This window comes from Dipodomys spectabilis, unplaced genomic scaffold, assembly GCF_019054845.1.
Source record: "Dipodomys spectabilis isolate Male_0828 unplaced genomic scaffold, ASM1905484v1 ptg000148l, whole genome shotgun sequence".
In the NCBI taxonomy this organism is placed as follows: Eukaryota; Metazoa; Chordata; class Mammalia; order Rodentia; family Heteromyidae; genus Dipodomys; species Dipodomys spectabilis.
In genome coordinates, this window is record NW_024870825.1 from 2,591,678 (window position 1) to 2,614,442 (window position 22,765).

The window sequence follows — 22,765 nt, forward strand, 5'->3', positions numbered from 1 at the left end:
CAGTGCACGTACATCCTGATAGAATGGTAATGGCCACCTGTTCCTTCACAGGAGGTGTTCTACCTAACCTACACCCCTGAAGATGTTGACGGGAATGTTCAGCTGGAGACAGGAGATAAAATAAACTTCGTAATTGATAACAATAAACAGTAAGTTCCTTTCAGATTCTTCCTCTCTAGGTGATTTTGCCGTTCTTACATTAAGAAATTTGAAGTGAGATTAAAACCTACCATGCAGATCTGAATCACTTCATGAGGTTTTAAACTTTTATTCATCAGCCGAGGATTTGAGGGTCTCTGAGTGCTCTCTCCCAAGCATTGTTCAGTGTCAGAACATGGTCCTTTTGCAAGCTGTTTGAGTGGTCAGTGAAGACTTTAGAAACATTGCAGTGCTTTTTATAAATAGTTTTGGAGGATAATGAGAATTCATTGGTGGGGATGGAGGAAATATTGTGGCATATTTAGGGAAATGGCTAAAAGTTGGACAGAGGTAGAGTTGATTGTCTTTGTAGGAACTATGCCATGCTCACAGCAGTCTGAATGACTAAGAACAAGAAAGTACGATTGTGTAGGCCTTGGGCAGTGGTCTAGCCTTGTGGAGAGTGGAGGCTCTAGATCAGAGGTGATCTAGCAGTTTAATTGAGAGTTATGAAAGGGGAGGGCCTAACGCAGATAGGCCAAGGGTGATGAGGTAGAGATATGAAGCTCACTGGGAAAGTGCAATCACCGAGTTTAATATAGTTGTCTAGAGAGGTGGTGCTGACATGAAGAATCCCCAAAGCTGTTTTGTTTTGTTTCTGGCCTGGCCCACCCTAATGGGGCAAGGGAATGGGCTGAGGAAGTAGTCCATGTGGAAAAAGATGTCTGGATGGGAATGAATGTTGGATGAGACAGAACACTGAGACTGGTAGCCACTGATGAGCAAAACAAATAGTTATAGAACCATTAACATAAGCAAGCTAATTGAAGCGAAAATCCAGCAATATATTTATTTTAAAATGTGAGAGACTAGAGAAGCAAGAAGAGAGGTAATGTTAGGAAGTTGGAGCCAGTCTTAGCAGGCCTGTAAAAGCAGAAGAATTGATAGTTGGAGGCACCCTGGAAAACATAATCTCAATAAAACAGGAGCGGGGCTGGGAAGCTGGCTCAGTGGTAGAGCGCTTGCCTTGCATGCATGAGGCCCTGGGTTCGATTCTCAGCACCACATAAGAAAAAAGAAAAAAGCCGGAAGTGGCGCTGTGGCTCAAGTGCTAGAGCGCTAGCCTTGAGCTGAAGAAGAGCTGAGGGAACAGCGCCCAGGCCCAGAGTTCAGGCCCCAGGATCGGATCCCCCCCAAAAAAACAGGAGCTTATGTTAAAAAAACAACCTTACAACTTTGGAGGGTGGGTCAGGGAGGAGTTGGGGAGATGGGGAGGGAAGGGATGGTTGGGGATAAACAAACGATAGGAAATGTACTCATTACCTTACTCTTGTAATTCACTGTAACTCTTCTGTACAGTATTCTTACAATTAAAAAAAAATACCAAACAAACACCCAGGAGCTGCAGCTCTGCTCACATAGGCCTGAGTTACACATCAGCCCCAGAAAACAGACAAAAGTTAAAAAGTTACAGATTGCTAGGCATGCACTTTTCACCGGGACATGGGAAGAAAAGTTCAAGAATCTGTGGGTTATTATTTGCTTTGAATCATATCTCTTAGAATGCTGAAAAGAATCCAAGTGAACTGTGGGTGTTAATTTCAGCCTGAGGACTAAAATATATAGTCTGAAATAGAAAACAAAGGGATAGGACATGCATATGAGCAGGAAGCCACTTTGGGGGCTGACTGCTTCTATATGTCAAGCATTTATACTGCTTTACATACATACTACTTTATATTTAATTCTTCACAAGAGAGTTATCCTTAAGTTTTAGAAATGGAGCTGTGGCTCAAGTAGGGTGCCAGCCTTGAGCAAAAAGCCAAGTTCTGAGTTGAAGTCCCAGTACCAGCACACATGAATAGTTGCCTAAACTTCCTCTTCTGTAAAGTGTAAATCTTACAAAGTTAGTTAGCTGAATTCACACAACTTTTAAATAGCAAACATTGAAATCGTTGCAGGAAGCTGCAAAGGCCCTATTAGGTTTCTCTGGGTTTTGTTAGTATGTGAAGTCCACTTGTAAATGAAGAGTTTAGGAAAATCAGTCAACTACAGCTCTTTAACCATACCAATAGCCCTTCTGTGTCTTTATAGTCTATACTATCTTTAAAACAAAATGAGTTTGTTTTGCTGCTATTCAAAGATTGCATAGTATGAAATGTAGTCTCTTCACTGGATTTCCTTTCTGTGGTAGTGGCATAGCAGTTTCTCCAAAGTCCTTGCTTGTACAGGGCTTTTATTATTTTATTTATTTTATTTTTTGCCAGTCCTGGGGCTTGAACTCAAGGCCTAGGCACTGTCCCTGAGCCTCTTTTGTTCAAGGTTAGCACTCTTATCAGTGGAGCCACAGCACCACTTCCGGCTTTTTCTGTTTTGTGGTACTAAAGAATTGAACCCAGGGTTTCATCAGTGCCAGGTAAGCACTCTAGCACTAAGCCACATTGCCACCCTCTGCTTTTTTTTAAATGATGTTTAATCAGAAATAATTATTGAGGTAATACTAAATTTAGCATTCATTGATAACCGAGACCCTCATTTTATGTATCATATATACCAGAACCTTAGTGGACAGCATATACCATGCAAATATATGACATTCTAAAGTTACTGTTTGTCATCTGTGGTACTATTTGCATATTTATTTCAGTTCTTTTGTTTGAAAAGTAGAGTTTGATACACTGTACCGAAGAATAAAGTTTAAACAAAAAAAATCTGCTTGGATGCCTGTGGCTCATGCCTGTAATCCTAGTTCCATGGAAGGCTGAGATTGAGAGGGTAGATGTTTGTGGCCAGCCCGGACAGAAAAGTTCTCAAGAATCCTTTGCACACCGTGACTGGGCACAGCAGCAACCTGTCATCTCAGTCTACCTAGGTGGTTGAGAGCAGGAGAATTGGAGCTCTAGGCCAGTCTGGGAAGAAATGGAAAGTTTACCTTCTTGGAGAGAAAGGAAAGCTGGACTTGGTCGTGTGCACCAAGTGTGACATGACACCTAAAGTCACAGTCTAGGCCAGAGCCCAGGCAGGAAGCAACAACCTGTCTTAAAAATAACTAGGGCTGGAGGCATGGCTCAGCGGTACTGCGTCATCATACCTTCACAGCAGATGTGAGGCTTGCGTATAAACAACAGTACTGCCAAGAAAAGAAAAAAGTGATCCAGTATGAAGGCCAAGGAAGTCCTTTGCTTATGATGCCATGTAAAAAAATTAAGATGTTGAAAACTGAAACTTGTTTTTACTCTCATGATTCCTAACTGAGTCATGAATTGTTCATTTCTCTTTGGTGTTCTCCCCCAATTTTTTTTTTTTTTCTAGCACTGGTGCTGTAAGTGCTCGAAACATTATGCTGTTGAAAAAGAAACAAGCCCGTTGTCAGGGAGTAGTTTGTGCCATGAAGGTATGTACCAACAAATTTGGTTCTTATTGAATATTTTGTTGCTATTTGTTTGTTTATTCCTTTAGGTCTTTATTTCAAATTCAGATTTTTTTTTCCTGTCTTCTGCTTTTAAAAAACACATTTTAATGTTAACCTCAAAACTTCATTAAAATTCTTTGGTTGCTACTACTAAATATCCCCATGCTGCTGATCACAAATATGGTATATAACATGTGAACACTGTTATATATTACAGACTGTGGTAGACAATTTGCTCCAGGGAAGTTAGAATGAACTTGTGACTTTGAAATTATGTAATCACTTAATCACAATCAAAAAAAAAAAAAAAGAACCTCGGGGAAGGGAGGGAGGGAGGGGATGGTAGGGGGAAAACAATGGAGGGGGTAACAATGTTCAAGAGGAAGTGTACTCATTACCTCACTCATGTAACTGTAACCCTCTGTATAGTATCTTTACAATAAAAAAAAAAAAAATTCTTTGGTTGCTAATTCTATGGGTTTTTTGTTTGTGTTATCTATCACGGGGCTAGAACTCAAGCCCTGGATGATATCCCTGAGCTTTTTTAGCTTAAGGCCAGCCTGTGCTACTTTAAGCCAGGTTCCACTTAATTGGAGATCAGAGTTTCACATACTGTCCTACCCAGGCTGGCTGTAAACCAGGATCTTTAGATCTCAACCTTCTGAGTAGCTAGGATTATAGGTGTGAGCCACCAGCACCCAGCTGTGTGTTCTTTTAAATGAGTCTTTCATTAATATTAATATTTGGCTTACCATTTTATCTTGTTTAGACCACAGTATAGTTTTATGAAGCTAATTGATTTCTAACTTGTAATCATAAATGAATATAATGAGTGGTAATAATGTTCTTGGGTTTATTCCATTTTAGGAGGCATTTGGCTTTATTGAAAGAGGTGATGTTGTAAAAGAGATATTCTTTCACTATAGTGAATTTAAAGGTGACCTAGAAACCTTACAGCCTGGAGATGATGTGGAATTCACAATCAAGGACAGAAATGTAAGATAGTTCACTAACAATATCTTTGGCTCTTTGCAATTAGTAATGGGAAACACATAAAATGATTTGGTCCATCCCTTACAACTTAGGGTAAAGAAGTTGCTACAGATGTCAGACTATTGCCTCAAGGAACAGTCATTTTTGAAGACATCAGTATTGAACATTTTGAAGGAACTGTAACCAAAGTTATCCCAAAAGTACCCAGTAAAAACCAGGTAAGTTAACTTTTCCCCAGCATCAGTACAATCAGAATAATGTGGGGAGATACATTGGAACTTTATTCCATTTGATTGATTTGATTTCATGATAAGTGTCTTAATGTATCATTAAGCTAAAAGAAAATAATGGGTTAGTGATAAGTATTAACTCTAGATCTCTTACCTAGCTTGTTGTGCTTGTTTTTTTGTGTTTTTGTTTGTTTTGGTTTTGGGTTTTTGGTGTGTTGGGGGGGGGGGGGGTCATGGTGCCTGAACTCTGGGCCTGGGTGGGCATTGTCTCTCAGCTCTTCAGCTCCAGGCTAGCATTCTACCATTTGAGCTACAACGCCACTTCTGGCTTTTTCTGTTTATGTGGTGCTGAGGAACTCCGGGCCTCACGCATGCAAGGCAAGCACTCTATCACTGAGCCAACAGCTGTGTGCTTGGTCCTTAACTGCAAAAACAAGGCAGAAACTAGTGAATGATAGATGAATGACTGTTTTAACTGAGTGATAAGAAGAGGCCAGAGTAAGCATTGACTAAATCAGTGACAACCTTACAGAACTAAATTGTAGATAGGTACTTGTTTCTTCCTTCTCTTAGCCTTTTCCCCCATTTCTCCTTTTGTCCGGGAGGTACGAAGATGTATAATAGATTCATTTCTGAGGAAATTTGGATTTAAGAACTAAAGTGCTTCTGCTTAGTGAAATCTGTTGATCACCGTGGTTGTGTGGGGTGATTATCAAATTGGACCAATGTCAGCGCCTTTTCTTCCTCCTTGGAACTGAATTAGAAGTAACATGGATTTGCTCTGTTGTTTTAGGAACTATAGTAGTCTGCTAAAACTGTTTTTCCTTCTTATCAGAATGACCCATTGCCAGGACGAATCAAAGTTGACTTTGTGATTCCTAAAGAACTTCCTTTTGGGGACAAAGATACAAAATCCAAGGTGACTCTGCTGGAAGGTGACCACGTCAGGTTTAATATTTCAACAGACCGACGTGACAAATTAGAACGAGCAACCAACATAGAAGTTCTTTCAAATACATTTCAATTCACTAATGAAGCCAGAGAAATGGTAAGTGTTATATTATTGGATTTATATCTAACTTATTCAGTCAGTTTTTAGGTTCAAATGTGTACTACTAAATTGAAAGCTTTTATAAGACAGTTGCCATCTTAAAATTAGATTGTTAAGGTGCTAAGAACTATAGATATTTTAGTTCATTTGGATTTCTTGTCTCTCAGCCAGTTATCTTGGAAATAGATGTTAAAAAAGCTTTCAGAGTAAAGATTTAGACAGGATCATTGCTAAGGTATTTGAAATAGTGAAGAGCATTCAGCCCATTATTGTACAAACTGGATTTCTCCAATCAATTCCTTATGATATGTGGTGAACACTAGATTTATGGGGTTTGAACTCAGGGCCTGAGTTGTATTCCTGATCTTTTGTATTTAAAGTTAGTGCTCTACCACTTGAGCTATAACTCTACTTCTTTCTTTTTGCAAGTTAATTGAAGAGTCTCAGGGACTTTTCCAGCCCTGCCCAGGCTGGCTTTGAACTGAGATCCTCCTGAGTATCTAGGATTACAGGCATGAACCACTGATAGCCAGCGCAACCTTCTGAGTACCTAGGATTAAAGGCATGAACCACTGATGGCCAGCTGGGGATTATGCTCTTATTTTAGCTTTTTGCCTGAGACTGGTGAACAATATGGTATATGTTGACAGGGATTCAATGTCAGAATATTTTGTTGATATCATGTTCAAAATTAAAGAATAACCACCTCTGCAATAATACGTAATTCATAGGCAGATTGGTAGTAATTTGTGTTCATTATTTTAATAACCATTGAGTGTCTACCATGTTTCAGATGTAATTCATAGGCAGATTGGTAGTAATTTGTGTTCATTATTTTAATAAACATTGAGTGTCTACCATGTTTCAGGTACTCTTGGTACAGAGCTGATAGTTCGGGAAAATATGAGAAAGGGGTTTTATATATTTTCTTTACACATAAGTATGTGTGTGTGTCTGTGTCTCTGTGTCTGTCTGTCTGTCTGTCTGTCTGTCTGTCTGTCTGTCTGTCTTAGGGCTTGGGCCACATCTCCACTTCTGGCTCTTTAGTGGTTAATTAGAGATAAGAGTCTCACAGGGGCTGGAATGTGGCTTAGTGGTAGAGTGCTTGCCCAGCATGCCTAAGTCCCTTTGTGGGGGCTGTAAGGAGCTGGACCAGCTCTGGTTCTGCTATCAGAGGCTGCTACCACATTTCATCCTTCTGGGCCTCAGCCTCCCTGCTGAGCATGGTCTGAGACAAACCTAGAGTGCTTGCCTGGCATGCATGAACCCTGGGTTCCATTCATCAGGACCACATAACACAGAAAAAGCCAGAAGTGGCACTGTGGCTCAAGAGGTAGAGCACTAGCCTTGAGCAAAAGAAACTAAGGGACAGTGCCTAGGCCCTGAGTTCAATTCCCAGGACTGGGAGGGTATGGGGGGAGTCTCAGACTTTGCTGCCCAGCCTGGCTTTGAACCATGATCCTCAGAACTCAGCCTCCTGAATAGCTAAGATTACAGGTATAAGGCATGGTGCCCAGCTTCATACTTAAATTGTAAGTCCTTCCAGTGTGCCTGAACTCAAAATCAATTTTGAGGTAGACTCAAGAATTGCCATTGATTTGTGAACTGTTTATCAGTAAGTATTTGAAATCTGAATGAACCTTAGAAATTGCTTCATTGAAGCAGTGAGCTTGTATTTAAGTGAAAAAAAGTATATAAAATGTAGATTCAGCATTCTGGTTGTTAAGAGCCATCCTTATGAATTTAACTTGAAGGTCCTTCCAAACTTGAATGTTGATTTACCAAGTTTCACAACCAGTGAGAATGTTCCTTGGGTTTCAGGGTGTGATTGCTGCCATGCGAGATGGTTTTGGCTTCATCAAGTGTGTGGACCGTGATGCTCGTATGTTCTTCCACTTCAGTGAGATTCTAGATGGAAACCAGCTCCATATTGCAGATGAAGTCGAGTTTACTGTGGTTCCTGTAAGTGGTGCTGGAGAGAAGGGCAGGGTTTCATAATGTGCTGGGGAGAACCGGTGGGGGTGGTTATGATATGCTGGGGAGAACGGGCAGGGGGGAGTTAGGATGTTTCCTTTGTCAGCTCAAGCTTAACTTTGTTTTCTCATTTGTAGGATATGCTCTCTGCCCAAAGAAATCATGCTGTTAGGATTAAAAAACTTCCCAAGGGCACGGTTTCATTCCATTCCCATTCAGATCATCGGTGTCTGGGCACTGTAGAAAAAGAAGCCACTTTTTCCAATCCAAAAACCACTAGCCCAAATAAAGGCAAAGAGAAGGTAAATTTTACGCATTTAGACTGCTTTTAGGATGCCTTTGTTCTCCTGGTTACAGACACACACATTGTAGTGGAATATTGTGGTAATAATTCCCTATAATATTAAAATTCATCATTAAATATTATCAACATTAATCAGAGCAAAGTTGCTTAGCTTTCCCATCATTGATACTTCAGAATTGCTCATTCTTCTCTCGGAGGAGTCTTTGGCTAGGATTAAGTAGCATTTCAGAGCTCCCAAAAATCCATTTCATAGTGATTAGTTGGTGGGCCAGAGGTTTTGCAAGGCTGTTAACTATGTGCAAAAATTTTATTCTCAGGCAATAGTTTATTCACCTTCTAGTTAGCCCTCTTTACCCTCTCAAACCCTCTAACTTAAAAACTAAGTTGTGAAGGCCTAGCTCAAACCGTAGTACCTTAGACTTGGCATTTAGTTTTGATAGAACTAAAATAAAATATGTTGATGGAAAGAAATCAATTTTCTAGAACTGATGATGTGAACATTTTTTTCTTTTCTATAACCATTTAAAAATTCAAAGTATGTTATGATTGGTTACAAGAGAATGTTTCATGTTTAATTGTAATATTTGTCTCCTATCATTTTCTTTCCTTTCAATCATAATAATGATTTACACACACACATACCTAAAAAAAAGAATTGTTAATTTTTTGCCACAGAGAGTGGGGTATTTAATAGTATTCTTGGTTTCTACTTTTTTCATTTTGGCAACTGGCAGTTTTGCCTGATGTGGCTAAATATCCTTTGAAAGGTAAAAATCTACCCTGATTGGGGACCAAAGTATGGTGTACTTATTTCTAAGAAGCAGTTAAAACCTCCAATTGGGTGGACTAAGTTTGTCACATTTGAGTTCCATTATTGAAAAATACACTATATAGGAAACAAAGATGTATAAGATATCTTCTCCTCTCAAGTAAAAGTGAATTGAAAGCCTTACATACGAATAAATCAAATTTTGAAATACATTGCAGTGTATATGAAAACAGTATAAGGAAGCTCATTGAAAGCTTCTGACCTAGGAACTTGGGGCAGATGGGGAAAGAAAAGGGTGGGGCCATGAAGGGGGTGGGGGATGGACTATGAGCACCTGAACAAGCAGCAGTCAAGCTTTGCAAGTTGTTTTACGGAGGGGCGGGAGGAGGGAAGAGAGAGGTTAGAACACATTGTAAGCCTGTCATGAGAATTGCACAGTGAATATCACTATGTGTAGCTAACAAACACCAAAATGCACAAGCCATTCCTAGCACTTGAACTCAGGGCTAGGCGAGCTAATTTTAATTTTGCTCAAGGCTGTTGCTCTACCACTTGAACCATAGCTTCACTTCCCCCTTTTTTTTTTTTTTTTTTTTGGTACTTAATTGGAGATAAGAGCCTTTCAGGCTTTCTTGCCCCAGATAATTTCAAATCATTATCCTCAGATCTCAAGTCTTCCTGAAAAGCTAGGATTAAAGGCATGAGCCACCAGCACCCAGCCATACATCAATTTTGTGTTTGTTTGCTTCTGATCTTGGGGCTTGAACTCTGGGCCTAGGTACTGTCCCTAAGCCTCTTTTTGCTCAAGGCTAGTGCTGTACCACTAGTGCCACAGAATCACTTCCAGCTTTTTCTGAGTAATTAATTGCCATAAGAGTCTCATGGGCTTTTCTGCCTGGGCTGGCTTCAAACTGATTCTTAGATCTCAGCCTCCTGAGTAGCTAAGATTACAGGCATGAGCCACCAGTGCCCAGCTAAATTTTTTTTAAATACATAGTTTTGCAGGTCCAGATGAAAATAAAAGATACAAAATTTAAATCTTACGATTAAAAATCAAGGGAGAGGGGCTGAGAATGGTTTTTAAAGTTTAGGGTTTCTTTAGAAAGTAGCATCTAAGGGGCTGGGAAGGTGGCTCAGTGGTAGAGCGCTTGCCTTGCATGCTTGAGGCCCTGGGTTCGATTCCTCAGCACCACATAAGCAAAAAGAAAAAAACTGGAAGTGGTGCTGTGGCTCAAGTGGTAGAGCCCTAGCCTTGAGCTGAAGAGCTGAGGAACAGCACCCAGGCCCAGAGTTCAGGCTCCAGGACAAGACCCAAAAAGAAAAAAAAAAAGTAGCAGCTAACTAGTTATGACAAGAAGATGATGGTTTATTTTTTGGTTTGGATGAAGACAAGTAGGGGAAAAGATGAGAAATCAGGTTGTGTCTAGGTTAGGAGTTATTACTCCTGAATTGAGACCTTGCTCTCCGGATATTTTTTTTTTTTTTTTTAAGATTTTCTGTTGGAGAATGGTATCAGGTGCATGCCTTCTAAAAAGAATAGTACTGGTCTGAAGCCTACCAAGATGTGGATGAATAACAAAGATGATGAGAATTAGGAAATGGACAATGAAAGGTAGATGATGTAGACACAGACAGACACTGCATATTGACAAGCAAGAACTACTAGAATAGTAGACAATAAAATGACTGAGGCCAAGCACTGTACTTAGGCCTATCATAATCCTAGCCACTCCAGTAGACTGAGACCCAGGTACTCAATTCCTAGCCAGCCAGGGCAGAAAATTGCACAAGATCCCATCTCAATAACCAACAAAAAACCAGTCTAACAGTGTGGTTCAATTGTAGAATAGCAACCCTGTGTTACAGTTAGCCAAGCAAGCTCAAGGCCCTGAGTTCAAATCTTAGTGCAGGCAGGCAGTTGATTAGACTAATAGATAAGCATCTTAGGAACAATTGTACAGACTTTGCTTTGGTCAAGTTTTATTGAACTTCCTAAGACTTAAGTGAGGGAAGAAGTAATTATATGGATGTTTTTGCTATAACCAGTTTGATAGTACAAAATGCCAAGTAAGCTGTATATATTAATAAATTATTATAAAAGCAGTTACTGGAGAGTGTAAATTGAAGAGGGGAATGGAATTGTCTTTGCATATGTAAGAGTTGGGAATGCTGTCCGAAGCTTAGGAAGGAAATCAGATCAGTGATAATGGACCTCACCCCATAGAAATGGGACAATTTCTACAGTCACTGGTCTGTTGTCTTTCTATATGATGCAGCTGAACTTTTTAAGTGTTACTGTAGAAAATATTGGTACGTCATAACTTAATCACCTTTGTGTCATGCTTTGAATTGAAGATATTATGACAAGTTCTCATGGGTTGGTAAATTATGTGTTGACAGTAAAAAAAACTCTGTACTGTAGGTACTACTGTATAGATAATAAAGAATGAGAGTCCCTCATCGGCAGGACCCAGGGACATCACATTGAGCTAGTCTGGAGTATAGCACAACCACCTTTCATTTGTGTGATTGATCTTGTTTCTGTTTAGAGAGCCCTACATAAAGAGTTTCTGTTGCTCTGCCATTTCATTGACTCAGAAATCTCTTTTAAGATTCCTTAGTTGCTTTTTTAGATTACATTTTCTTTAGGTAGTTGTACAAAGGGGTTACCAATTCAACAAATCAGTTTATAAGTACAGAGCATCTTGATTGATACCACCACTTTCATCACTGCATTCTCCTTCCATAGTTGCTTTTTAATGTTGCTTTTTTTTGTTCTTGAGGCTCTTCCCATTGTTTTTTCTCAGGAGGCTGAGGATGGCATCATTGCTTATGATGACTGTGGGGTAAGGCTGACCATTGCTTTCCAAGCCAAGGATGTGGAAGGATCCACCTCTCCTCAAGTAGGAGATAAGGCAAGATAATTTTGCTTCTTTTAGGTCATGCATAAATGATACCCAGGTTTGATGAAGTAATTTTTGCACTTAAGTAATTTTCGTTTTTAACAGGTTTAAATTATTTTCCTTTGGCAAAGCAGCTCATACTGTTAAAACAGGATCTAGCAAGCTCTTCCCTAAAAGTTTTTAAATTTACATTTCTATCTTTAAGTCTCATTGTTCATAAGAGTTACTATTTAACAAGTCAGTTTATGAGTACAGTGCATCTTGATGAGTGCCACCCCTTTCATCATTATCCTCAAAAAGGTGTGTTTTCCTTATTTATTTAAGTATTGTTTGGATATGCTTAAATCCATTAGCTTAGATGAAATTAGGTTACTGTAATTTTACCAAAGCAAATTATACCAAAAATTGTTACAATACTGTTTCTTTTTCTCATACTACATCTTATTTTCCTTTATGGAACTATGACAATACAAGGAACACACTGGAGGGTAAAACTTAGTCCTTTGTGTTAAGTCTTGGTGAAAAATCTTTTATTATCAGCATAATTACATGGAGTAGGAAGCACGATGTGGAGGAGTTTTCTCTTTACTCTTCAGAGTTAGGGAGCTTGGCATGGCAGTGATTATGATATTGTCATCTTTGTTTTTTCACAGGTTGAATTTAGTATTAGTGACAAACAGAGGCCTGGACAGCAGATTGCAACTTGTGTGCGACTTCTGGGTCGTAATTCTAGCTCCAAAAGGCTCTTGGGTTATGTGGCAACTCTGAAAGATAATTTTGGATTCATTGAAACAGCCAATCATGATAAGGAGATCTTTTTCCATTACAGGTAAGGATTGTCTTTTAGGTACTTGTTGCTTTCTATCCATTCTTTCTTGCATTCCATTTTTTTTTTTTTGGGGGGGGGGGGTTTCCAGTCGAGGGCCTGACCTCTGGACCTGGGCGCTGTCCCTGAGCTCTTCAGCTCAAAGCTAGCGCTCTACCACTTAAGCCACAGCACCACTTCTGGCTTTTTTTTTTTCTGTTTATGTGGTGCTGAGGAATCGAACCCAGGGCCTCATGCATGCAAGTCAAGTGCTCTACCACTGAGCCACCTTCCCAGCCCACATTCAAGTTTTTAAAAATTGGCTTTTGTTTTGTTTTTAATGATTTTTTTTGTTAGTTATAATGTTTCAAACTCAGATTTCATGTTGGTAAAACTGTATAACATACATATACATATGCACATGCTACCTCTATGTAGAAAACATGTAACCAGAAGATATAGAAAGGCCCTGTGCCTTCTTGAAACATTGCTTCAATAAGAGAACTTTGTTTTACTCTGGATGTTGGTACCAGAGAGTGGATACTATTTATACACAGATGTACAGTATGGCATACTTACTACTGCACAGAGGTATAGTATAGCATACTAGTTGCAAGTGTAGCTTCTTAGAACCACACAGTTCAGTTTTGAGACCACATCTTGTCACTATGTATAAATTTTACTGAGTTGACTTTGTAGTGTCCTAGTTCATTATTTTGAAGCTAGAGGTAATGAGAACCCTTCCTCATCACAAGGTATGTTTAGGAATCGGTGAGTCAATATAAATGAAGTACTTAATGTGCAATGTAAGTAGACATTCCATGAGCGTTTAAAACAGAAGAAATAAAAGCCATTTGTACCAGGTATTGGTGGGTCACACTTATAATCCCAGCTACTCAGAAAGCTGAGATCTGAGGATCGTGGTTCAAAGCCAGCCTGGGCCAGAAAGTCCGTGAGATTCTTATCTCCAATTAACTAACAGAAAACTGGAAGTGGCGCTGTGGCTCAAAGTAGTAAAGCACTAAGCTTTAAGCAAAAGAGCTAAGGGACAGCATCCATGCTCCAAGTTTAAACCCCACAATTAACCAAAACAAAAAAACTTGTGTGTTACTGATGGTGTTCTGGTAAGGGCTTAAATGTCATTTCTTCTCCCCTCAGTGAATTCTCTGGTGATGTCGATAGCCTGGAACTGGGGGACATGGTTGAATACAGCTTGTCCAAAGGCAAAGGCAACAAAGTCAGTGCTGAGAAAGTAAACAAAACTCACTCAGGTAATGGATGCTATGCTGTCTTCTTATTCAGCCTGTGCTCTGAGTGGAAGATGAGGGCGGGTGAGAGGACCATACAAATGTGAACCCCAGATAAATGGCACAAGCTACATGCTTGCCCTACCCTAAAACTACTGACATTGGAGGGCCAGGGTTCTAAATAGTTTACATTATTTGCATGAAACATCTCTTTAAAAAAATAACTCTAGGCCAGGCGCCAGTGGCTCAGGCCTGTAATCCTAGCTGCTTGAGAGGCCTGAGATCTGAGGATCGCAGTTCAAAGCCAGCCTGGGCAGGAAAGTCCCTGAGACTTAGCTCCAGTTAACTACCAGAAAACCAGAAGTGGTGCTGTAGTGTTCGAGTGGTTCACTCAGGAACAGCGTACAGGCACAGAGGTCAAGCCCCAAAACTGGCAAAATAAATAACTAGGCTGGCACTCATGCCTTATGCCTATAATCCTAGCTCCTCAGAGGATCTCTATATGAAGCCAACTAAGGCAGGAAATTTATGTTCATATAACAGCAAAAAACTAGAAGTGAAATTATGACTAAAATGGTACTTTAGAGTGAAAAGGTAAGCTAGCCTCCACGCCCTGAGTTCGGACCCCAAGACAGACATTAACTCAAACTAATAGATAAATATACATGCATACAATATGTATGGTTAAGTAGAGAAGCATTGCATGGTAGACTACTTAAAAATTTGAGTCTAGTTGTGAAATATATGGCCTGGGAGAATAGGTCAGTTATAGTGCTTTCCTAAGATTCACAGTGCCCTGGGTTCCATCCCTGTTTCTGTGTGCCCCTCCCCAAAGAAAAAGTTGGATAATTAAGGGGAATAAAGAAAATGATGATTATTTCAGTCTCAATACCCACCCATCCCCCAGTGCTGGGAACCTAACAGTGTCCTCTGTCAAAGTAAATTCTCACTGAGCTCTGCTAGCCTAGCTCTGGGAAATCTGGTTTTTGTTCATTTTCTTGTGCTGGGGATGGAGCCCAGGGCCTTGTGCATGTCAAGCAAGCACTCTACCACTGAACTACATCCTCAGCCTGGTGTCCTAATTTTTTAAAGACCTAAGTGTTGATTTTCATCTGTACTTCCCAAAGACTTGGTCTTTGGGTGAGGCTTGTTTAAAAGATAGCTGGGATTTTGATTCCACAAATATATATATAAACATTAGAGAGATAGACAATAGTGACCAAGTCAAGACATCCTACCTTCATTGAGCAGTTTCTTTGGAAAAATAGTAATACATGTTATGAATAAGGATGAAGATTCCCTGTATACCTACCTGTTGGTACCTCAACTGATCTGAGTTTATGTAATAATGTCAAGCATTTAAATGTGTTGATTCTCAGGCAAGCTGTCTCTGTACATCAAGTACTACATCAAGTATTTAAATGATAATGTAGAAATAGTTAAGGTTAATGGGGTTTGGGGGTTGGGTGCCCTCCATGCCTGCCACTCCAGCATTCAAGAAGGCAAGGAGTATCATAAGTCAGGGCCAGCCTGAGCTATGTAGTGAATTGTTAAAAAATAAAACAAAAAATAGCAGTATTTAAGTATTTTCTAACAATTATTATAGACAAACGATATGACTCCTTCTACTTGAAGAATGGCAGATAACTGGGCCCTTCCCTCTATTTTCTACTGTTGGAAAGAGTTGAAATGAAGTTGCTGAGTGAGCTCTTTGTCTGGGTTTGTTTTGTAGTGAACGGCATTACTGAGGAGGCCGACCCTACCGTCTACTCTGGTAAAGTCATCCGCCCCCTGAGGGGGGTTGACCCCACGCAGATTGAATACCAAGGGATGATTGAGGTTGTGGAGGAGGGTAAGACACAATTGAGCTGTACCTCTACTGATGAGCACTGCCGGATTGTTCTGTGGGTTGGGTCACTGCAGATTGTTTCCTTAGACACCGAATTAGAAAGTGATTATTTCCTCCATGCTTGGCTTTTATTCTTCTACTCTTTGGAAATAATGGTATCATACATTTAACTTAGGGATAGATGACTATGTAGGTGGATGTATGGCTGACACATGAGCAGCTAGGAAATACTCAACAAAATCTTACACTAAGGAATCTAACTGCTGTTTCCTTCTTCATAGGGAGCAGGAAGTGTTGGTCCCCTCCTTGTCTCTCCTACTTGAACCCTATCTTTCTAAAATGTTTAAATCCTTGTTTCAAAAAAATATTTATATACATATATATTAAGATATGCATATAAGCCGGGCCCTGGTGGCTCACGCCTGTAATCCTAGCTACTCAGGAGGCTGAGATCTGAGGATCACGGTTCAAAGCCAGCCCGGGCAGGAGAGACCGTGAGACTCTTATCTCCAATAAACCACCAGAAAACCGGAAGTGGCGCTGTAGCTCAAGTGGTAGAGCACTAGCCTTGAGCTGAAGAGCTGAGGGACAGCGCCCAGGCCCAGAGTTCAAGCACCACGACCGACAAAAAAAAAAAAAAAAAAAGATATGCATATAATTTTGAATATTGCTTTAAAATCATCTGTTATATTTATGGCTATTCAATTGTATATATACTTTTACATTCTGTAAAATGGATCTGTCCCATAGTAGTTAGACTTCTGTGATGATCCTTCTCAGTTCCAGGCCAGGCTCTCCTTACTCCACACTTTGCCTTCCCCTGGCTTCAGGAACCCCCCTTCTGGAGCCGTCTTACTCCATTGGTGTGCATAACTCATGTCAGTGCCAATAGAGTTAACACTGCATGTTAGGGGAGCAGGGTTACATGATGCTTGAATAGATGCAAAGGTTATCTGTTTCTTCACCTCCACATGAGGTTTTTTAGGAATCTGTTCCTTACACAGCTCTCACACCATCTGACACACACAAACCAAGTATCCAAAGCCTTTACAGCAAGTCTTTACCCTTCCTAAGCCTTTTTCATCTACACTCCACTCAACTAACTCTTCAGCACTGGTTGTAGGGTATAGTCCAGAGCAAGAATTTTGTGGGAGGGGCTGGGAAGGTGGCTCAGTGGTAGAGCGCTTGCCTTGCATGCCTGAGCGTTCGATTCCTCAGCACCACATAAGAAAAAAGCTGGAAGTGGCGCTGTGGCTCAGGTGGTAGAGTGCTAGCCTTGAGCTAAAGAGCTGAGGGACAGCGCCCAGGCCCAGAGTTCAGGCCCCACGACCGGACCAAAAAAAAAAAAAAGAATTTTGTGGGAAAGGAAGTTTGGGAGCATAACTCTGTCAGCAGTTTTCTGGGTCCAGACACTTAGTTTCTTAGTTATGAAAACAGTTCTTACAATTAGTACAAGTGTAATTCAGTGTAGACTTTGAGTTGAGCAGAGCTAAGTCCGAACACCATTTCCTAAGTATATAACTTTAGACAAGTAACTTCTATATAGCTCAAATTCTTCATCTTTAAAGTGAAAATATTATCCTGCCCGTGAGACTCTTAATAAACCACCCAGAAAACTGGAAGTGGTGCTATGCCTCACGTGATAGAGTGCTAACCTTGAGCTGAAGAGCTGAGGGTTAGCACCCTGACCCAGAGTTCAAGCCCCATGACCAACATAAAGAAAAAGGAAAGAAAAGAAAAAATTCTTCAAAAATTTTGAGTCAGAGCTGGGCACCAGTGGCTCACTCCTGTTACCCTAGCTACTCAAGAGACTGAGATCTGAGGATGGCCATTCAAATCTACCCTCAACAGGAAAGTCCTTAAGACACTTATCTCGGGCTGGGAAGGTGGCTCAGTGGTAGAGCACTTGCCTTGCATGCATGAGGCCCTGGGTTCGATTCCTCAGCACCACATAAGCCGGAAAAAAAAAAAGCCGAAAGTGGCGCTGTGGCTCAAGTGGTAGAGCATTATCCTTGAGCTGAAGAGCTGAGGGACAGTGCCCAGGCCCAGAGTTCAGGCCCTCTACCGGACCCCCAAAAAAAAAAAATATATATATATATATATATAAGACACTTATCTCCAGTTAACCAGCAAAGAGCCAGAAGTAGAGCTGTGGCTTAAGTGCTAGAACATTAGCCTTGTGCAAAAAAGTCAAGTGAGAATATGAGGTCCTGAGTTCAAGCCCCAAGACCTTCATGCATACACACATTCATTCTCATATATTCTCTCCCCCCCCTCCTCCCTCCTTCCCTCTCCCCTCTCCTCTTTCTGTCAATATGAGTGTTTTTATTTTTAATTACTCTTCTTCATAACTTGGTCTGCTGGAAAATCAAAAGTGTTTTTTGGTACCTACATGTTAAAAATCTTACCAAAAAATTGTCAAGAAGGCTAAAAACTTTCCAGTTCTGAAGCTTTTTTTTTTTTCTTTTTTTAGTCAGTTGGATTTCTCTTAAGTCTGACCTGGTGAGCAGTTGAATGGAATGCCTCAGTGTTACTAGCCTCTGGGCAATTTTCTGCTCTTAGACTGTACACTTGGGGAATAAGGCTTTTTTAACAGTATATTGTATATGGTTCTTTTTCACTACGGCAGTAGAAGTGAGTGGCTCAGACCGGTGACTTGTCAGCCTGAAATACTTACCTTGCCCTTGAAACATTGCCAGGTCCAGTGCCAATCCTGGCCACTCAGTAGCTGGTTAGAAAGACTGAGTGAGACTCGAGTCCAGTTGGGCAAAAGCTTAGCAAAACACCATCTCAACACCTAAGCTGGATCTATCTCCCAGCTATGATCACAGTCCTGGTTGGCCCTGGGCAAAATTTTGAGATCCTGTCTGAGAAATGAAAGCAAAAAGTGCTGCAAGTGTGACTCAAATGGTAGAGTGCTTGCCTACTAAGCATGAAACCCAGAATTCAAACCTCCCAGTACTGCCAAGTAAAGAAAAAGTTTATGAGCAAGTGCAAATGTAGAAAGAAGGATCCAGTGAGGGAGGGAGCTGGGTTGACAAAGAAAGTAGATGAGAAGGTTAGTTGTCAGTCTGTCCAGTTCACCACAAAAGTGTTTTGCAGTGGTTGTTCATAATGAGTTCTCGGGAAGAAGATGGTCTTGTGAATGTGAGCAAAGAAGGTATTATAAAGTACTGGCTTTCATGCTTTGTCTTTCTCTTGCAGGAGACATGAAAGGTGAGGTCTATCCATTTGGCATAGTTGGGATGGCCAACAAAGGGGACTGCCTGCAGAAAGGGGAGAGTGTCAAGTTCCAGTTGTGTGTTCTGGGCCAGAATGCTCAGACTATGGCCTACAATATCACACCACTGCGTAGGGCCACCGTGGAGTGTGTGAAAGATCAGGTGGGTGCAGCATCTGGACAGCATTCCTTCTAGACTTACTACTTCCCTGTGGATACCCAAAAACTTGACATTTTATTCAGCCCAGAAGGAATCAACATCCATTGATTTTCTTTCATTTTGACTGAATTCCTTTTTTTAAAAAAATTCACTGTAAAGGTGTTGTACCAGAGGCATTGTATAAGTAAGGTAATAAGTACATTTCTATATGAAAAATAAAGAATGCTGAACAAATTTGTGTGTATGTGCTGCCAAAGCAAGCACTTAGTTCCTTCTCAGTGATTTGGGGTAGCTTTATAAAAATAGGAAGAAGTAATAAGGGAAAAAGTAACCCTATTAACAGTGATTGTCATTAATGAGTAATGTTAATGGAGTAGTGGATCACACATTGTTGAGAAGTGGTCAGGAAATACATGTAGGGCAAATAAAACTAGTGTAGTTACTGAGATCTCAGAAAAATCCTTGGGTGTCACCTAGTATATAATAACCAGCTTAATGATTCTCGATGGAATCAAAATGATTCTTTTGTTCAAGTAATAGTCCTAGTGTTCTTGCTTATTTCATAATATGGAACAGGGCCACCTTCATTAGTTTCCATCAAGCTAATAACATAATGAATGGCAGGGATTTCAGAAGTTTTTCTTCCCTGAAAAATTTTCCCATAAAAACTAGAGCCACCAGTATTAGTATTAGGGTTTGAGGGGGGAAGTTGTTTGGTTCTGGAGTTTGAACTCAGGACCTTGTCTTTTTTTCTTTAGTTAAGTTTTAGTATGTTCCTGTTTTTTTTTTTTTTTAAATCTTTCATAAATTTTGAGAGAACTTTATGATAAAGAAATTATACAAATATTCATGCAACCTTTTTCACAGAGCAGAGGATTTGATATTGCAGCAATGGGAATCATTCTTTTTTTTTTTTTAATATATTTTTATTGTGAAAATACTGTACAGAGGGGTTACAATTACGTGGGTAAGATAATGAGCACATTTCTTATCAAGCATTGTAGCCTCCTGCTTTGTTTCCCCTTCCCGTCCTTTTGTATCCTCCCCCCGTCCCTCATCCCCCCCCACCACCAAAGTTGTAAAGTTCGTTTTTCGACATAACGACTTGTACATCTCATTGTTGCAATGGGTCCTCCTGTATCCCTGTTTTAACAATTTGTTTTTTCTCTTCCCCTCCACATATACCAACATCATATATAATGAAAGCAGGGGTTGTACCATGTTCTCCTGTTTTTTTGCCAGGGTCATCCTTGGACCCATATCTTCCTTCCTCTGTTGCCCTAGGAGCTGTTATTAAAGGTGGCATGCACCACCACACTTGTTTATTTTTTATTTTATTTTTTTTTGGGTCCGGTCGTGGGGCCTGAACTCTGGGACTGGGTGCTATCCCTCAGCTCTTCAGCTCAAGGCTAGCACTCTACAGCTTGAACCACAGCGCCACTTCTGGCTTTTTTCTTTTTGCTTAGGTGGTGCTAAGGAATCGAACCCAGTGCCTCAGGCATGCAAGGCAAGCGCTCTACCTCTGAGCCACCTTCGCAGCCCCCCTCCCCCCACTTGTTTATTGATAGGAGTTTTCACTAACTTTTTGCCTAGACTTGTCTTGATCATCACCCTCCCCATCTCTGCCTCCAACTTGCTCTGGGTATTGGTGAGAGCCACTGAGCCCAGCTGCTAATACTGTGATTTATAAGTCTCCTTTCTGGTGTGGATTAGGCATTGTGCTTTGTGTAACAGTGAAGTGTTATTTTGGTTTTGCCTGTAGTCTGTCCCCCCTTGTGACCTGCTGTTTTGTTTTCCAGTTTGGCTTCATTAACTATGAAGTAGGAGATAGTAAGAAGCTCTTTTTTCATGTGAAAGAAGTTCAGGATGGCATTGAGCTACAGGCAGGAGACGAGGTGGAGTTCTCAGTGATTCTGAACCAGCGCACCGGCAAGTGCAGTGCCTGTAATGTCTGGAGAGTCTGGTGAGTTGCCTTGTACTTGTGTTTGGATCAGTGGATCAGTGTTCACTCTGGGCTATCTCTTCTCTAGTTTCTCCATGGCCAGATTAATTTTCTAAAGCTGGTTTGGATTCTTGGCTTTTTCTCTGCTCTTGATTATATGACCTTTAGCCTCATGAAATGGTCCTCAATGACATATGGTGCTAGTTCTGTTAGATGTTAAATGTAAAAACATTTGTACTCTTTATTTTTTGTGCTCTTTATTTTTAAAAAATTTGTTTATTAGCTCCTTTATTTTTATTAAGCCATTTTTTTCTAAGATACTTGCTGCTTAAAACACTACCATAGTCATGTATCTGTGGAACTGGTCTTTCTGGTGGCAGACAAGTCTAGCATGGACCCTCACTAAAATGATTTTTGTAGCTCTTATGCAGTTGGAACTTTGAGTTGGGAAAACATAAACTTGTCTGTCTTGTCTGGCTGGCAGTCTAGGTGAGGCAAGCTCATTAAAAGTGAGTCATAGCAGCAAACACATTGGACAGGTACTTGGTTTCTTCCCACAGTACTGATCTTGTTTCTTGGTTTGGTTACAGCGAGGGCCCCAAGGCAGTAGCAGCTCCTCGGCCTGATCGATTGGTCAATCGCTTGAAGAACATCACTCTGGATGATGCCAGTGCTCCTCGCCTAATGGTTCTTCGTCAGCCCAGGGGACCAGATAACTCAATGGTATGCCTCCATGCACACAAGGCATGAGGGAACCAGACCAATAGACCAGCATGCTCCACCCAATCTTGTTCAGTACGGGGTAAAAAACAGATTTTCAGAGATGCTCATAACTGATTAGAACTCCCTGCCCATGTTGCAGTCCTTAACACTTAACATAATGGTGATTCTTTGTTAGGAAGGCTTCCAAGATTAACTCCTGTAAGAAAAATTGGTAATAGATGTGATGGCTAAAAATAGTTCCTACTGGGATCATGAACATATTATAATAGATATATACTCAGGTCATTAATTAGTTTTATTTCTTCACAGGGATTTGGTGCAGAAAGAAAGATCCGTCAAGCTGGTGTCATTGACTAAGCACATCCACAGAGCACATCATTAATCCACTATGATCAAGTTGGGGGGATTCTGGTGAAGGGTTCTGAATATCTCCCTCTTCATCCCTCCCAAAATCTGGAATACTTATTCTATTGAGCTATTACACCAGTTTTAACACCTTCCTCGTGTTATGTTTAAAAAAATAAATAAATTTAAGAAACCATTTTAAAATTATGCACAGTTGCAGCCTGGAAAACTTAAGGTGGCGCCTTATAGTATCAATTTTAGGAGCTTTATTTGGTGCATTTAACGCAACTGGTAATTGCAAAATTCACGTGGCCTGAGTAAGGGAAAATAGACTGTTGTCTTGTTGGCCCTATGAAATTCTGCACTTGTACTCTACCCTCATGACCTCTGGCACGGTGTTGGCCTTGGCACTCAGTTGCATTCTTTTCTTTCCTGTTCATTATGCTTTAACTCTGAGGACCCTAATGAGGGTAGAATATATTACCTTTTAAAATTGCAAAAAATTTCTATAGCAACCCATTTTCTTAAGTTGATGGCCAAATGTTAAAATGTTATTTTTCATATCATTTATAATCTTGTCACAATCCATTTAACAGTTTGATTAGATTTCAGTGAAAATTATCTTCCAGAATAGGTCCCTCCCACCCCGAGATTGGGGTTAAATAACTTTACTACAATTAGTATATATGGTGCAGAATTT

The 22,765-nt window shown here is 40.4% G+C and overlaps 1 protein-coding gene across 2 annotated transcripts in view; it reads left to right on the forward strand.

Moving 5' to 3' along the window:
- Csde1 (cold shock domain containing E1) overlaps positions 1-22,272 on the forward strand; it is a 42,883-nt gene extending 20,611 nt beyond the window's left edge. For both annotated transcript variants that reach the window (XM_042692325.1, XM_042692326.1), the window contains 15 exons: positions 52-149; positions 3,451-3,532; positions 4,418-4,546; positions 4,636-4,761; positions 5,609-5,821; positions 7,646-7,786; positions 7,936-8,100; positions 11,679-11,786; positions 12,428-12,603; positions 13,738-13,850; positions 15,559-15,678; positions 18,880-19,058; positions 20,855-21,018; positions 21,588-21,720; positions 22,030-22,272. In XM_042692325.1, the coding sequence (XP_042548259.1) occupies positions 52-149; positions 3,451-3,532; positions 4,418-4,546; positions 4,636-4,761; positions 5,609-5,821; positions 7,646-7,786; positions 7,936-8,100; positions 11,679-11,786; positions 12,428-12,603; positions 13,738-13,850; positions 15,559-15,678; positions 18,880-19,058; positions 20,855-21,018; positions 21,588-21,720; positions 22,030-22,077 (1,995 nt within the window). In that variant the 3' untranslated portion in view covers positions 22,078-22,272. The remainder of the gene's footprint in view (positions 1-51; positions 150-3,450; positions 3,533-4,417; positions 4,547-4,635; positions 4,762-5,608; positions 5,822-7,645; positions 7,787-7,935; positions 8,101-11,678; positions 11,787-12,427; positions 12,604-13,737; positions 13,851-15,558; positions 15,679-18,879; positions 19,059-20,854; positions 21,019-21,587; positions 21,721-22,029) is intronic.
- Positions 22,273-22,765: the final 493 nt, after the last annotated feature.